A 13,204-nucleotide genomic window follows, 5' to 3' on the forward strand; every position below is an offset into this window, starting at 1 on the left:
AAGAAAATAACAAAAGAATTAATGCAATTAATTTAAAATATTTAAAAAATAAATTAAATTAAAAAAATTTTTAGAGATTAATTTAAAAAACCAATGATATTTTAGGGATTAATTTTACCATCTACCTCTAGATTTTGGGGGTGAATATTTATGCTGGACCGGGTCGGGTATTTTGCAGCCGTTTAAATCTTTCACGTTCATCAAAATTCTGGTCGTTTCCATTCTCTTCAAAATTCCCACTTCTCTCTGAATTGATTTCCATTACTCTCTTCCTCTGTCGACAAAAAGCCTGTTCTCTTTCTTCCGTAATTAGGGCACAAAAACGATGCCTTTGTTCCTCTCAGACGAGGAGTTCGCGCGGTGCTCCGGCGACAGCGCCACTGTTGCGGCGAAGGCTGACGCCTACATCCGCAGCCTTCTCCAGGAGCTCGACACGCTCCGTGCCCGGTCACACGCCGCCGATATCAACGCCGAGCAGAACTGCTCCCTCGTCGAGCAGAAGTTCCTAACCCTCGCCTCCGACTTCTCCTCCCTCCAGTACCGTGTCTCTGAACTCGAGTCCGACATCGAACGGCGAAACCGTGACCTCGTAGACGTACGATCGCAGAACCACCAAGTCCAGCTCCAATTGGTACTGAATTGTTCAACATTGCCGCTTTGAAATGTTTCGAAATTTCAATTGCGTTTTTCCCCGTCTTATTGTCCTGGTTTAATTCTTTTCTCCCCCTCTTCTGTTTGGTTTTTGTAGGTTGAGAAGGATAGGGAGATAGAGAGGTTGAGGACGGAGGTTAGCGAGGTTCACAAATCAAAGAGGCAGCTGATTGAGCTCAATGATCAGAAGGATTTGGAGCTTAGTGAGAAAAATGCTACCATCAAGAGCTACCTTGATAAGATTGTGAGCTTTTTCTTTTTCAACTTTTTTGAATCTGAATTTTCAGGTGGTGTTGGTTTTGTTTTGTGTGGTTTGGTTTGTTAGTTAGGGTGAAGAGTAATTTTGATGATGCTGTTTATTGTTGAAGGTTCATATGAGTGAGAATGCTGCTCAGAAGGAGGCCCGAATAAGTGAACTTGAAGCAGAGCTGGGAAGGTCTAAGGCTGCTTGTACTCGCTTTGAACAGGTGTTTTCCCATTATTCTCTTTTATTTTTACTTTCCTTTGTTTTACAAAGCTGTTTTATGTTTATTGAAATTGGATTCAATTCCTTAAAGGAGTTGCTGTTCTGTGAAATCAAATTTGTGTCTAAATATATTTATTGTTCTTGTGGGAATTCTCTGGTTGCATCTGAGTATGTTGTGTGTACGTGTGTGAGCAGGAGAAGGAGATTCTTGAGAGACAGAATGCTTGGCTTAATGATGAGTTGACAGATAAAGTTAATAGTTACTTTGAGCTTCGAAAGAAACACACAGAATTGGACGCTGACATGTCTTCCAAGCTTGCAGATGTAATAATCTAGTTTAATTTTTTTTTTAAAAAAATAATCTTATTAAATTTGTTTTCTTATGTGTTTCCTTTGATAATATTTGATTTATTGTCATTGCTTTCAGGTTGAGAGGCAATTTAGTGAATGCTCAAAATCTCTGCAGTGGAATAAGGATAGAGTGAGGGAACTAGAAACACAACTTAAATCCTTGCAAGAGGTTGCAAATATTCCATGGGTCATCTTGAATTGCGGTTGCTTTTATGTCCCTTTACTGATTGATCCTTTTTCCTTTTCCTTTCTAGGATTTAATTTCAGCTAAAGATGCTGCAGCAGCAAACGAAGAGCGATTATCAGCTGAACTTTCCACTGTGAGTTAATTCTGGAATTCTTTGGCTTTATTAAAATCTAATAGGTTCAGCCATTGTATACAGATTAATTATGTAGACTCCTCTGCTTTTTATGTTTTTGGACTAGATGAGGAATTGAACAAAAGGAAATGAGAAATCTCGATTCTGAATTAAGACAGTTTCTTGCAATCTTGAATATGATGAAATAAAGGAGGGGGTGGAACATAATAAAGTCATGTGATGTGACTACTGGATTAATTTTCCGTACCAACTATCGCAAGTTTTTCCCGCCCGGAGGGGCGGGGGGCGGAGGTTAGGGGATAGATAGTAGATAACAGCATACATTAGTTTCAGAAAAGAGGGAGACAACTAGAGAGAGATTTTGAGAGAACAGGTTGAATTTCCAATGTTTCATTAATTCAAATGAATGTCTTCCCAACAGGGAATACATATGTATAGAGGATTAGAGGTGTACAAATAATCCTCTATTGTCTAAACTTTACTATATTTTAGGATACAACTGACCTCGTATGACAGTGGCCTGATGAATGATAAGATACAAGCTACGGCACTAACCTTTTGATATCTAAGCTGCTGAAGATAGTCTTTTTATGCCCTGCTTCACTATCCAGCATTAATATGTGCAGCTTCAAATGTATGGACTATTTTTATTTTGGAGTTGTTTTTCTAAATTGCCAAATATTTGAGTTTATGATTTGGCAGTGAAGTCAATTTTATGAAATAGAAGATAGGTGAAGTGCAGTTATGATGCTGACTGGAAATGTACAAAAGGAAATTCATGTAGGAAAGTTCTTAGGAAAGCAGCAAAGGTGCCACGATGCTGGCCAGAGCCTTTGCATAATTGAGATAGTAACCTTTTTTAAGTAGCAATGAGCAGAACACCTGAGAGTCAAATTGAAGTGTAAAAATAAGTCCATCCCAGACCTAGATAATGTTTGTGGGCATAGATGTATGTTTTGTGGAAGTAAGATTGATTAGGCAATACATAAACTCTGGTCCCCTCTTTAGAAAATAAAATTATAAAATAAACTTGATTTCTCATTTACTTTGTAAATTATTTTTGTATATTGATTTTTTTATTTAATTTTTAGGTTAACAAGCTTAATGATCTATATAAAGAGAGTTCTGAGGAGTGGTCAAGAAAAGCAGCAGATTTAGAGGGAGTGATCCAAGCAATAGAGGTGAAGTTTGATTGTAATTATGATGTTACTGTGGATTGGAATTGCTTAGATTTGAAAATTGTGTATTTATTTATTTAATGTTGCTTGTTTCTGTTCAACAGTCCCAACTAAAGCAAGTTGAAGATGATTATAAAGAGAGATTGGAGAAGGAAGTAACTTCTAGAAATCAGGCAGAAAAGGTATTATTCTTTTTTAGTCACTTGATATTAAGAATCTTATTTGCTTTCTTCTCATATGTGTAATCTGTTTTTATTTTTGAAGAAATAATAATTGTTGTAATATGGTTCCGTAAACTGGAAAGTATTTTTTATTATTATAGTTATACTTGTATATGGTGAATGCTGGATGACATTTTGTCTTTGTTCTCGTTTCATTTGTGCGTAGTAGATTTCTTGTCAAACTATGTTATGTGCTAAGGTGCTCTGTTCGGTTCATTTTAGGAGGCTGCTGATTTGAAAGGAAAGCTTGAGAGGCTTGAAGCTGAAATTGAGGCAAGAAAGAAAACAACTGAGCCAAGTGATCATTCACTCAGCATTTTTGNNAACTTTTTGCTCCTTTGAACTCAAGTTTCCATATTTTTCCTAATTTCCTGAATTTTCTTGGCATAAGTTGTTGAAATTGTCAAGCCCCACAGATGCATCATTGTATATTTTAGCAATTATTTACATTTCAGATGATGTATGATATCGTATGTCCCACAAATTTCTGATGCCGATGGATCATTATGAGTAAAAATGAGCTGATTTATGCATAATCCTGCCACTTCATTCTTCAAGATATCAGTACTGCCAGATTGAAGTTACTTTGTGATGCAGTTGACATCTTATGTCCCACAAATTTCTGATGCCAAATGGCGGAAACATGCTATTCTGTCATGTTCTTTGCTAGTTTAGTTAATAATTTACTTATGCTGGGATTTATTTTTTGCTTTGTGGTGTTGGAGTATTATGGTTGATCAAACATCAGATTATATAACTTAATTTTGCAATTCACTATTAGGGGAAGTTTTCTTCTGGTTTAGTGATGAATAGAAATTTAAATGAACAAACTTATTTCTACTAATTGTCTCAAGAGACTCTGATTTGTTTCATGGTGGGTTTGTGGCAGTGTAGTTGTAGTAGGGAGACGTTTTTTGTATAAATTAGTCCTGTTGTATAATTTAGTACATTTTTATCTTGTAAGAAATAAATTATCAATATATTTTCATGGCCATGATTAAGAGATAATGTGTAGGCCATTGTCTATCTAAATGTATATTCAATGTGTTGTGTTGTGTGATTCTTCAATGACAATATGCACTGACATAGTTTCTTCAACCTTTTCTTTTGGATCACAGGTGGACGGCATCAATTGAAGATGATAATATGGCAGATGAAAATAATTTGCTTGTCACGAAAATTCCTGTTGGTGTCTCTGGGACAGCATTAGCTGCTTCACTCCTGAGAGATGGATGGAGTGTGAGTTCTCAAACCATTACTTCTTGTACTGGTGTTGTCGTTTCTTTAGATATGTGTATATAAATGATCTTACTGTATTGTTTTATTTGCTAAAGTTGGCCAAAATGTATGCAAAATATCAAGAAGCTGTTGATGCACTGAGACATGAGCAATTGGGTAGAAAGGAGTCAGAGGCAATCTTGCATCGGGTATGGCTGACATTTGTCTATACATTGTATGCTGCAATTGACTTCTCTGAAGATCCTTGTGTTTTTCGAGTATCAGAAAGAAGGATATTTTGTTGTTTTAGTTTGTCACTTTGTTGGGCCTTTTGGCACATATTATAATTGACTAGTAGTTTTGTTGTTATGTCATGCTTACATGATTTGGCTTAGTACAACTATCTGCTGGTGCTGTGGAGTTTGTAAATTATGCTCTCATTCAATTTCAATTTATTTCATTTGTTTGTTCTTGATTGACAAATATACACTATTTTGAATTGTATGATCTTTGAATATATGATATCCCTCCTGTACAGTATGTTGAAGCTGACTTTTTGTTTACAGATTCTGTATGAGTTAGAGGAGAAGGCTGAAGCTATTATACACGAAAGAGGTATATAAATTCATTGATTGTTTAGGAGCTTGCTAAATAATCTGTGAATAGAGGATATTAAAGGAAAAAAGTTTTGCTGAGAGGCACTGAAAGGTGCATGTCTCAGTAAAGAAAGACATGAAACAAATTAAATATATATTCATTATTACACATAAATTTACAAGGAAGTGATGACTAATGGTTCATTGAGACGGTTAATTGCTGGGGAAGGATAGTCACCATACTGGTATCCAATGAGGAAAATGCACGTAAACAACTCTATTGTGTTGTCATTGTGGTGAGGAGGTTAGAACTCTATAGGGTGGGACTGGAAAAAAATTGGAAGTGTAGGAAAGATGCAAACCTCTCGGTCTGAAATACCCTTTACTGTTTTCTTCTATTTTCTCTTAAATAACATGAGGAAAGATAGGTTGCTCTGGTTCTGCCCAAATCTGGGTTATTCACTATTAATTGGCCTTTTCTATCTATTTGATTCCAGTTCTCACACCATGCATGCATGGTCATTGTTACATTGTTGTTAATAACTGTCTAGACTCAGTCAAAAACAACGAAGATAGGCTAGGCTTTTACACTATATTTATTATACATCCTCCATGCAGCGGAACATGAAAAGATGGTTGAAGCATACTCCTCAATGAACCAAAAATTGCAGAACTCCTTGACTGAAAATGCTAACTTGGAGAAAAGTATTCAGGAACTGAAGGTTTATACATAAAATACTATTTTATCTATTGATTAATCTTTTACCGTTAGATGTAAAATTTAGCTCTGAACTTTTCTTTTTCATCTTTGTTTTTTTCAGGCTGACCTTAGAAGGCATGAACGGGATTATAACCTTGCACAGAAAGAAATTGATGACCTTCAAAAACAGGTAAAGATGATGGTTTTCTTTGTTCCCTAATAGTTGATAATGTGTTTTGTTATTTTATCAGTGTATTTATTTTTAAGCTTTGATTGAAGCTTTTGTCAATGCCAGTAGTCATGATGGAGGATAGTAAGTGTGTTAGCTAAAGGAATACCAATAAAATAAAATAAAAATTTCATCTGGTTTATTGGGCAATGGGCAGGCCCTTTTAAGTGGAAGAAGATTTTGTGGTTGTTCTAATTGCAATTAAATCGGTGCTGTAATGTATTAGATTATCCATTATGTATTATTAATAAATGAAATGATTGATTCCTTGCAGGTGACATTACTTCTGAAGGAATGCCAAGATATACAACTTCGTTGTGGATCCATTGGATATGATATTGTTGAAGATGTTGCAAATATAGCTTCAAGGACAAATATGGAGACGGAAGCTGAAAAAATAATCTCAGAGCACCTTGTACGGCTTTGTTGGCTTGATTTTCCAATAAGCAGTTCTCTATTTCTCAAACTTGTCTGATACATCATTACATTTGTTCAATTCAAATTTGGATGCAGTTAACCTTCAAGGATATTAATGGTCTAGTTGAGCAGAATGTTCAACTTAGAAGTCTTGTTCGTAGTCTTTCTGGCCAGATTGAGAATCAGGAGGTGGAGTTTAAGGTCAGTTAACTTTTCGTTATCAGCACAGTGCAAACTCTTGATAACATATGGTTCTTTTTTTGTTACCCCTTTCTACTATAAATTGTAGGAGAGGTTGGAACTAGAGCTGAAAAAACATTCTGATGAAGCTGCTGCAAAGGTTGCTGCTGTTCTGCAGAGAGCTGAAGAGCAAGGGCGCATGATTGAATCACTTCATACATCAGTGAGTTTTCATCATATATATATATATATCTCATGGGGTAGGGTGCTCTTTTTTTCTGCCATAGGTTTTGGCATCTGTTGAGAACGTTGTAGAAAACTGTTAGGGACTTGGGTATTATGGGGTGCTCAAAGTCCACATCGAATAGTATGGGATGCTTGATGTTGTATATAAGGAGAGTGGTTCTTCCCCCTTATTAGCTAGCTTTTAAGGTGTGGTTTCCCACTTTCCTTAGATACTTAACAAAAACCTAATAGTAGATTAGATGAAATAAAGGATACATAGGGATTTGGGTTTTAGAAAGGAGCCCAAAATCCAAGACTAGAATAATCTGAACTATAATTAATAACAGGACTAGAATTATCTGAACCATGTAGCTGCTGGCCTCATTTAGTTAAAACTGCCATGTGGTGCTGTTTTCTCTTTGGGTGAAGAACATATAACATATTATACATGTGGAATTCAAGTACTGGAAGTTTATATCACCAAACTTTGTATTCATGTTATCAAAGTTTTAACTCTTTTCATTGTTTTGTTACCCTGATATTTCTGTCAATCAGTTCTTATTGTTGCTACGTGATGTAGGTTGCCATGTACAAGAGGTTGTATGAGGAAGAGCATAGTATTCATTTATCCCAGACCCATTCTTCAGAAGCTCATACAGGTTTGTTTGTTTGTTTTTATTTTTATTCTTTTAATTTTGTTTTTTAAATAAAAGAACAATAAAAAAGAAGTGCTATCTATTAGCATACTTATGGTAAAAGGAAAAGAAAAATACTATCCATACGCCAAACACTCTTGACACTTGTATAAAAATACAGTTGTTACTAATTAATTGTGTACTTAAATTATTTTTTAATTAACAAGACAAAGAGAACATGTGTTTGGTTGTTAATAAAATACTGGTGTCAAAACGGTGTTTATTATATAGCGTGTATATGTAGCAGAATTGAAAGGAAAATATATGTTTGTTGCATTTTTCTCAAGTGTATATAATTTTGTGCAACAAATTTTGAGAGATATTAGGGGCTTGAGACAGAAGCTCGGTGTCAGTGGTTCTTTGTTTTGGTGTTTGCCCATATGCTTTCAATTCACTTTCAGTTCATATTTTAAACCCATGAGAAATATAGCTAATGCATTCAATGTTATTACCTTAATTGGTTTCTGTTTTTAAGTTTCTTTCCCCTTACTGCTGCTTTTACATGTTCTCCTGGTACTTGAAATGTAATGTTCTATGGTCATGCTTGAAATTGAATTCTATTGTTATTCCACATTTCCATTAAGAAAATATTTTGGAGGGGTGCAAATCATGTTAACCCAAGAGTCTTTAACTGTAAGTAATTATATTTATGTGTTTTAGGGGGCTTTTTGGACTGATGCTCGATTAAGAAGTTTTTTAAAAGGCTGTTCAGCCACAAGCTGTAGACAGCTTTTGTGGCATAATGCAAGGATTTAGGTGGATGACTTTGGGGAATAATGTATATGTAATGGGGATATGGAACAGTTTTGATGCACTACTTTTTTTCTTGAAATTCCCTTCATTGTATATAATTCATAAAAATATAATTTTCTACTTCCAAGACTTCAACCCAAGACCTTTTAGTTAGAATATAAGCACATATTATTATAGCACTTTTGGTCTTCTTTTGTTCTGTTTTATTCTGCTATTACTTCTAGATATCCAATTATCCATCTTGTACTATTGTTTTTTCTATTATGTTCATCCCTTATCCCCAATAAAATTTTCTTCTTTATATTTTCTCCTATGTTTATTCAAGCTTAGTAGTAAGTTCTTTATATGCTTCCTATGTTCATCTTGTACTCTTTCTATTGCTTTGAGAATGGTAGCACAAAGAATGTAAAATAGTTGTCATATCGATATTGTATATGTACTGATGTACCCGTTTCTCCGGTATTCCTAGAATAGTACTTTTTTATTTTAAGTGAAAAAAGTAATTAAACACCTCTGAACTTTAAGCTCACATGCACTTTACCCCCAAAACTTTTGAATTTGCAATGCGCCGCTTTGAAGTTGTCAAGTGGTGCAGAAAAGGCCTTATGTTAACTTTTCCCCCTTTTCAAATTTCGTTTATAATAAAGGGTGGTGTTGTCAATAAAACACTTAAAGTGAAGGGGTAATTTTGTATGAAAAGGTAACAGAGACATCTTACGGCTGTCAAGTGAATATTTTGAAAGTAAGAGTGTAGTGGGCATAAGAGCCAAAGTTCAAGGGGTTAGTTGCATTTTTCCTTCCCCAGTTATGTAATTAATTTTGTGTTAATACTGCTGTGATAACATAAAAGTTTGTCGTATGGATCTTGTTAAAGATTTTTCTATATTATTGCGCCTGTTTGTATTCTGTTTTTGTGCTGTTTCCTAGGTTAGAAGATTACATATAACCTCCTTGGTTGTATTCTTTGTCATGTGTTTATCAAAATAAATAAATAAAACTTCAGTTGTATGTCAGTTGAAAAGTTTTGCACTGCATGTTGATTTTGCTTGTCTGACAGAGAAATGTGTGAAACACTATTTAAATTTTATTTTACCAGAAAGAGTTTGTATATGCAGTAAAGTATCATTTTTTTATTGCATAGAATGCCAATATGTGTTAAACATTGTATCCTAACAAAGCTATAAGCATTTTGTACGTTAATTTTTAGACGACAACTGCTATAAAGTATTGTTAATTAAGTGCTCTTTCCATATCTTTCAGTTGTCAAAGATGTCGGTAGAAATGACCTTGCTGCTTTAATTGATAGTTCACAGGTAAAGTAGATGTTTTGATTATCGGAAACAATGTTTCAATTCCATATTTCTTTTTTGGACCCACTCTGCCACATGTTCATTAAGAACATTATATATGATTCCTCTCGTGGAAAAACCCTTTGAGCTTGAAAGTTGAAATGTGGGCAAGCCCATTTAACTAATATTAGCTTTTGTTAGTTCTGCAAGGAGAGTTTAGTCTTCTGCTTCGTTAGTTATTCTTGTTTACAGTATATAAATCAATGTCTCACTTGGCCATAGATGATTTCTTTTTTATCACCTCAACGACTAACTTCATTAAGCTTAAGGTCTTTTTGTTGAGCTTTTTATATCAAAGGTTTGTAATATATATTGTTTTCATTATCAAAGGAAGTGGCTAAAAGGTCCTTGGAAAAAGCTGCAGAGCGTGTTAGATGCCTTGAGGAAGATTTGGCAAAGGCTAGGTAAATTGTTTATTTATTCTAAGATATTCTCTCATGATGCATCATATTGATTTTGTATACTGTTGTGAGAAGTAATTACATTAAAATATGACATGATGCAAATTATGTACTGTAGGGAGCTAGTTAACTCGATGCCAATTATAAAAAGTTAGGTTCTCTCTTGCTCAATACATTTACACGGAACCTATTTGGTCTCTAATATTTTGTTACCATAATTTCTACAAAAGTGCATCTAAGTAACAAAATCAGAGATTTAAAGATTGAGAGAATCTGAAATATTTTTTATTATGAGTGCTAATACTGTTTCCTGAGAATATATAGTTGGAAGAGATGATTTGCAGAGTAAGCTACATGGGGGTATTTTACCTTATGTTGCTGATATGGCAGCTACTGTAACTTGTGTCTGACATAATGAAAATTTCTTTTGACATGACACATATTCATGATCGCTGGTTATATATCACTCTTTACTGATCTTTGGTTAACCTCAATGCTGGTTAAACATACGGGATACAAATTTTGTTCAATAAAACTCTTTAATAGAGTTTCAGAGAAGAGAAAGTTGAGAGATAAAGAGAGTAGTAGAGAATTGTAGAAATGAGAACCTGCTCATATTAGAGTACTGAACCAGCACTTATATACATAGATGAGGAGAGTGTTCAGCATGCTAGATGAAAGGGGTAGAAGGGTCCTTACAAACATAAGTTAGTTAGGGACTGTTAGGGAGGAATCTATCCTAGTTTGCAATTCCTATAACTGCTCTATTATGTCCCCTGAAATTGGGCTCTCTATAACTTTGAAACTGTTATATGTATCTTTTCTCTCAAACTCGGGAATTTAGCTTCAGAGACAGCCTTGGTCAGCACATCTACTGGCTGGTCAGTTGTGGGAATGTGAGCAACCAGTAATTTTCCTTCCGTTTCAACTCCATTCTTTTTTGTTCTATTATGCAAAACCGGGTTATGAGCTAGCATTATGGCACTGAGGTTGTCACAGTACACCACTAGTCTTGTACAGTTTCTGGTATGAATATTATTAGATCTGATATTGAGGTTGTTGTTGCTTTTCATACTTCATAATAATCCTCCCTTTTAACGGAACAGTGGATAATAAAATCCTTCTAATTTAAATAATTTTATTTCTTTATCAGTCATCTTTTACTAAAACCTGCATAAATTCTGTGTAGCTTGATTGGTTTCATGATTTGGACTTTTGTGTATCTTCAGGAGTGATATTATTGTATTACGATCAGAACGTGATAAAATGGAACTCCAGGCGAAGTTTTCTAAAGAGAGACTTGATAGTTTTATGAAAGAGTTCGAACACCAGGTAATTGATGGAAGTAATGTGTTGATATTTTAGAAGTAATGGACTTTTGTGTATCTTCATGGTTGTCTTGTACTAATTCATGGATTCTGGGTTGATATTTTAGAAAGCTGAAGCAAATAGCATTTTAGCAAGAAATGTGGAATTTTCTCAGCTTATTGTTGATTACCAACGAAAATTACGTGAAAGTTCCGGGTCATTGAATGCTGCTGAGGAGCTTTCAAGAAGAGTTACTATGGAGGTTAAGATTTTATTCAATTACAGTGCTGAGAAGATTTCACTTTTTGTAACATTTTTATATAGTACCTATTTATTAACTCACTGCCTGCCCTTATTTGTCAGTTCTCTGTTTTAAAGCGTGAAAACGAAGTATTATCAAATGCTGAAAAGAGAGCATCTGATGAGGTTCGTAGTTTATCCGAAAGGGTGCAGCGCCTGCAGGTACTGATAATTTCTTCTTTGTGTTCTTTCAATATGACCTAGGAACTACAAGGGGCCTGGTCTAATTAATGGACTCCTGGTGAGTCCCCTAAATGAGTATTGGGTGAGATTGTGGGGTACGGTAAGGATAAGGGGATGAAAGCATTTTTGTAGATTGAACCCTTTTGATCTTCCATGATTTTCCTAGTTCTAACTGACTAAACAAGCAAGAGATTGCATGCTATATTATGCATATTCAAGATGATGCTTATGTTAGCTTGCTATATTATGTTTATTCAAGATGATGCTTATCTTATGCTTCTGTTGCAGGCTAGCCTGGGTACCATACAAAGTGCTGAGGAAGTTCGAGAGGTGTCTTATTGTTATTATTGTTATTGTTATTGTTACTTTTATTTTTATCGTACAACCCAATTCCATTTTGCTTTTATGATTTTCTTTTGAAAGTTTTATTGGTTCGAAATCTATAGGAGGCAAGAGCTGCAGAGAGGGTAAAACAGGAAGAGTATATAAAGAAATTAGAGGTTTGATTTGTTCGTTTCCATATGAAACTTCCTATCACCTAGTGAACCATAATTTTTCAACTTGAGAAAGTGCTTTTTGGGTTAAATTGTACCTTTTCAGAGGGAATGGGCAGAGGCCAAGAGAGACTTACAAGAAGAGCGGGAAAATATGCGGAGACTCATGCAAGACCGTGATCAAACCATAAAGAACACTATGCGGCAGGTTGAGGATTTGAGCAAAGAGTTAGCTAATGCATTGCGTGCTGTTGCATCTGCTGAATCTAGGGCTGCTGTGGCTGAGGTGCATGTTTTAGATTTACACTTCTATATGCTGGAAAAATTCTCTTAGCAAACTGTTGTGACAATGAAGATTACTTTGTTCCATATACACAGGCAAAACTCTCTGGCCTTCAAAGAAAAATGGGCTCCGTTGACGATAAGGTTTAGTTTCTTCTATAGTTTTTCTTTTATTTTTCAATGATCTTGCTTGTAGTTACACAAGAGCCATGAATGTAGAGAAACTTGCAAGTTCAACTGCATGTCTATGGTTTTCCATCGAAGGAAATACACTATACTAGTTTTTCTGTTTACTATAATTTATTTTATTACTGATAACTGATTGTAGGTTTCTGAAAAGGTTGGTGTAAGTGGACTTCCATCTAGCTCAAGTGATGAGGTGAGCGTAGAAAACAAATAACTTAATTTGGCTTCTGCTGCTAAGTTAGTTTGTATTATATGAAGTGAGTGACTCCAATATGGAGACATAACCAATGTGCACATAAAAGCTTTGCAGCATAATAAAATCAGACCTGACATTTTATCCTTTTTATTTTTAAAAAGATAATTTATTTTCATTATAAAACAAAAATAGCACTTGACTTACTATCTTCTGTCTATGAGACTGAGTGTGTGTGCTTTTTTTCCCTGTTTTTGTTGTTTTCTATTTTTTTACCTCCCGGGGGGGGGGGCGTTTTTGTTGTTTTC

General features: G+C 34.9%; 1 protein-coding gene across 2 annotated transcripts in view; it reads left to right on the forward strand.

Moving 5' to 3' along the window:
* Positions 204-13,204, forward strand: part of LOC107604702 (nuclear-pore anchor) — a 24,130-nt gene continuing 11,129 nt past the window's right edge. Inside the window, exons 1-28 of one of the 2 annotated variants that reach the window (XM_021104640.1) lie at positions 204-631; positions 749-895; positions 1,020-1,118; positions 1,313-1,441; positions 1,545-1,637; positions 1,723-1,788; positions 2,880-2,969; positions 3,071-3,148; positions 3,410-3,488; positions 4,287-4,426; positions 4,522-4,614; positions 4,972-5,020; positions 5,620-5,723; positions 5,823-5,891; positions 6,205-6,345; positions 6,444-6,548; positions 6,637-6,750; positions 7,333-7,411; positions 9,461-9,513; positions 9,880-9,953; positions 11,180-11,282; positions 11,386-11,520; positions 11,622-11,720; positions 12,030-12,071; positions 12,188-12,241; positions 12,342-12,521; positions 12,614-12,661; positions 12,846-12,896. In XM_021104640.1, coding sequence (XP_020960299.1) covers positions 326-631; positions 749-895; positions 1,020-1,118; positions 1,313-1,441; positions 1,545-1,637; positions 1,723-1,788; positions 2,880-2,969; positions 3,071-3,148; positions 3,410-3,488; positions 4,287-4,426; positions 4,522-4,614; positions 4,972-5,020; positions 5,620-5,723; positions 5,823-5,891; positions 6,205-6,345; positions 6,444-6,548; positions 6,637-6,750; positions 7,333-7,411; positions 9,461-9,513; positions 9,880-9,953; positions 11,180-11,282; positions 11,386-11,520; positions 11,622-11,720; positions 12,030-12,071; positions 12,188-12,241; positions 12,342-12,521; positions 12,614-12,661; positions 12,846-12,896 — 2,820 coding nt within the window. In that variant the 5' untranslated portion in view covers positions 204-325. Of the gene's footprint in view, positions 632-748; positions 896-1,019; positions 1,119-1,312; positions 1,442-1,544; positions 1,638-1,722; positions 1,789-2,879; positions 2,970-3,070; positions 3,149-3,409; positions 3,510-4,286; positions 4,427-4,521; positions 4,615-4,971; positions 5,021-5,619; positions 5,724-5,822; positions 5,892-6,204; positions 6,346-6,443; positions 6,549-6,636; positions 6,751-7,332; positions 7,412-9,460; positions 9,514-9,879; positions 9,954-11,179; positions 11,283-11,385; positions 11,521-11,621; positions 11,721-12,029; positions 12,072-12,187; positions 12,242-12,341; positions 12,522-12,613; positions 12,662-12,845; positions 12,897-13,204 lie in introns of those variants that run through there. The other variant, XM_016306349.1, reaches the window with a different exon arrangement.

Source organism: Arachis ipaensis, chromosome B06, assembly GCF_000816755.2.
Source record: "Arachis ipaensis cultivar K30076 chromosome B06, Araip1.1, whole genome shotgun sequence".
In the NCBI taxonomy this organism is placed as follows: Eukaryota; Viridiplantae; Streptophyta; class Magnoliopsida; order Fabales; family Fabaceae; genus Arachis; species Arachis ipaensis.